This window comes from Hetaerina americana, unplaced genomic scaffold (genome assembly GCF_022747635.1).
Source record: "Hetaerina americana unplaced genomic scaffold, ioHetAmer1.1.p SCAF_10, whole genome shotgun sequence".
NCBI lineage: Eukaryota > Metazoa > Arthropoda > Insecta > Odonata > Calopterygidae > Hetaerina > Hetaerina americana.
Window position 1 is genome coordinate 48,645,377 of NW_027286070.1, and position 3,581 is coordinate 48,648,957.

At 34.1% G+C, this 3,581-nt stretch overlaps 1 protein-coding gene across 2 annotated transcripts in view; it reads right to left on the reverse strand.

Annotated features, from left to right (window-relative positions):
* Window positions 1-309: 309 nt before the first annotated feature.
* LOC139700103 (facilitated trehalose transporter Tret1-like) overlaps window positions 310-3,581 on the reverse strand; it is an 89,327-nt gene continuing 86,055 nt past the window's right edge. For both annotated transcript variants that reach the window (XM_071598623.1, XM_071598624.1), the window contains exon 9: window positions 310-2,148. In XM_071598623.1, the coding sequence (XP_071454724.1) occupies window positions 1,126-2,148 (1,023 nt within the window). In that variant the 3' untranslated portion in view covers window positions 310-1,125. The remainder of the gene's footprint in view (window positions 2,149-3,581) is intronic.

The window sequence follows — 3,581 nt, forward strand, 5'->3', positions numbered from 1 at the left end:
AATCTAATATTTCAAGTGGTATGTTTCATTAATGCACAAAATTTCTTTTAGATATTTCATTCTCATATGTGGTGTTTACCTTTTATTAATAATAGTTTATCCCTTTCATAACAAAATTAAAACTCTTTGTGAATAAAGACTTATAGCATCAAAGTTCCTCGGCAAGAAAAAAGGCTCGTATTAAAATCAAAAGAAGCAACCAGAGGTTGTATTAATTCTATTTTTGGCTATTAAAAACCACCTAGTTAAAAGTAAGTTCAAAAGAATTAAAGAAACTTCATCCTCTTTATCCAAAACAATGTTATTGATGAAATCATATGAATAAATTACATATTATTCCAGATGATATATTTTTAGTGACAGATGACAATGCAATAGCTTGTAAAAAGAATTTTCACTAACATACATGATTAAAATATTCTTTTAAAAATACACTTTATAAGCCTTTTGATAGCCTAATGGCATTATATTCCATTGGCAACAAGAGTTGCATTTTGTTGACATGTAATTGCAAATGATATATCAAAAGAATAGTTTCACTATACCCAGGTATATATATATCATTAGCAATAACCATCTTGGCTTTATATAAATGCTTTTGAACTAGAGATTACGCCAAATGAGAAGGGTAGGGAATTTCCACACTCCATATAACTCCCTTCTGGGGCACAAGTATAACATAACATTTGGGGCACAGGTATCTAACACTGCCTAACTAACACAGTTTGGGTCAAGCACTTTCAAATATAGGCATATACCTGGCAAGAAAGTGACAGCACATAATGTTTTTTGGAAATAAATAACCATTCATCACACAGAATCAATCACAAAAATGTATATAAAAATTGTCTATGCAATACTTTGGCATATTTACCCTGCAGAGGTAATCCAAAATTAAATGGGAATCTCATTTTGATGTGAATCACAAGATGGCTTAGCCTAAACAGGAGAAAAATTTTCAGGTAGTGCTTCAGGTACTTCTGGAATTAATATATTTCTGTATGAAGCACTACCCAATCACAGTATTAGCTACACTGGAATACTGATGAATGAGTAAGTATTTAAGTTATGTATAAGGCACATATGAATTAATCACCTCAGGTACATATGTATCACACTGATGGATTATTCCTTCTTACAAGGATATGTGTAGATTGTATTTTCAGCAAAATACTTTTCAATTTCAGCTAAATTCCTTCCATGAGTTTCTGGCAAGAAAAAATAGAAAAAAATTCCCCCTATGGCTGACACAGCAGCAAACATCCAAAGAACACCATGAGGTCCTAGGGTATCTAACATGTGGGGATATGCTTGGAGGGCAGAAAATAGCAGTATGTTTGCCAAAGAGAGCACAATGCTATTTGCTAAGCTTCGTATTTCAGTGGGAAATAACTCTGCAGTTATGGTCCATGGGATGGCTAAGAAGCCAACCATGCTCACACAGACATATAAAAGCATACAAACAGTTGGGATAACACTACTCTTCTTGACAGGCCCAGAGGCTTGATGGTCCAGAATAGGCACATCATCACCAGATGTTGCTTCATTCGTAGTGTTCCTAATCTCAAAGAAAGAATTGTTTTTCCTGTAAATCTCAAACTTTGGTGAACTCAAATCCCCATGAGTTGGAATGGCAGCTGAATCTTTCTTCACTTTAGTCCAGTTTGCCTTTGCATACCTGCCCTCCACAATGCCTTCATTGGAGAAATTCCCTGAGATTATGTTGTTTAAAGTTGAGTAATCTGATGTTGACTCATTCAATGACCTTTCTGACCTGTGTGCTTGAGGCTGCTCTTGCTCATGCTTGGAAAGATTAAATACCTCTTGACTTGTAACATCTATCAGTGGCTGAGGAGTTGAATGCATTAAAATGGGTGAAGACCAATTGAGGTGATCAAGTGAATCATTTAATTTCATCACATTTTCAGAGAAGACGTGTTCTTCAATAGATGAAAGATACAGTGAAGTTCCAGAAGTCAGCATGCATATTGTCATCCCAAGTGCAGACAGCAAACAAAGTGGACGTCTGCCAAATCTTCGGAAAAGCCAAATGTTCACCAATGACATAAGAAATCTGACCAAGCCAACCATTATGGAAGCTATGTATTCATCCAACGCTCCACCTCCCATTTCTTTGAAAACATTGACCTGGAAACAAGAAATCTTGAGTCAATTACTGTTGACAAATTTGTTTTATCATTAATATAAGCATGAGATGCACTTCATCTTCTTTGGAGAATTTAAAGTACAATGTCAAATTTTTCAAGTCCTTAATTATTTTAAAATTCACCTTTTACATGGTAAAATGTTAGAATATATTTCATTTAAAATTACTAGCATACGTCTACTGGATTTCATTTGGAGAAGAGGCAACGTTATATGCAAAGGAATGAATATATATATATATATGCATTTCTGAGTCACTGAATACTGCATTTAGAGAAAATACATGTCACTGTGATAACTCTGGTATGCCCAAGCATATATTCACATACCGCTGATTATGACATTCATAATAAGTAATACTAGAAGTAATTAATGGCATACAGATTATAACATATTTTGGTTACAGTTAAAAAGAGTGATTAATCCCATAAGAATTTAAATATGCTGTATTTTCTACTCATCATCATCTTCTAAAGGCAGAGCCTTGTTGTTGCAGCCATTGGTTTTTTTTCCATTGCCAGTCTTTTCAGGTCATTTAATATTGTTACTCTCATCATGCTTTTTATATCATATATAAAATTCTTTCTTTGCCTTCCTCTTTCTTTTTTTCCTATTATTTTCCCCTCCATTATGTTTTCCAGGAAGTTGTCATGTCTGAGAGCATGTCCAACAACTTGAATTTTCCTTTCCTCTTTAATTTCTCTCAATACTTCTATGTTGCCTTTCTTGCTTATCCATCTTGTTCTTATTATTCTTCTCCAAAATCACATTTCCATCGCTTCTAACCGAGCCTTTTCCCTCTTTCCCTAGGTCCAATTTTTGCATCTATATGCTAATGTACTTTAAATAAACGCTTTTGCAAAGAATTTTCTAATTTCCAATTTCATATGTTGTTTCCTAAAAGATTCTTTTTATTATCATATGCCTTCTTCACCAAGGCTATCCTTCTTTTCCCTGCCAATGTACATCTGTTGTCTCTTGTAATTATACTCCCAAGGTAGCAGAACTACTCTACTTGGTTTATCTTTGATTCCCCTATCATTAAATTTAAAGGGGGTTCTGTTCTGTTTCTAGAAACTATCATAGCTTTAGTTTTCTTCATATTTATTTTCAGTTTACATTTATTCAAAGCTGTGGACAGGGTTTTGAGCATTCTATTCATATCTTTGGCTGATTCTGCTAGGGTCACAGTATTACCTGCAAACCTAATGCAGTGTATCTTTCTCCCATTTATCTTCATACCATTCGTTTTCTCCTTCATTTTCTCTACAGCATCTTTAATATTAAAGTTAATAGATATGGTAAAAGTGGGCATTCTCGTTTTGCTCCTTTTCTAATCTTTGCTCCTTTCTCAAATGCCTTCACTTCTAAAAATGTGGTTTGGTTTTGGTAGAGCTAAAATATGAGCTTCCAGT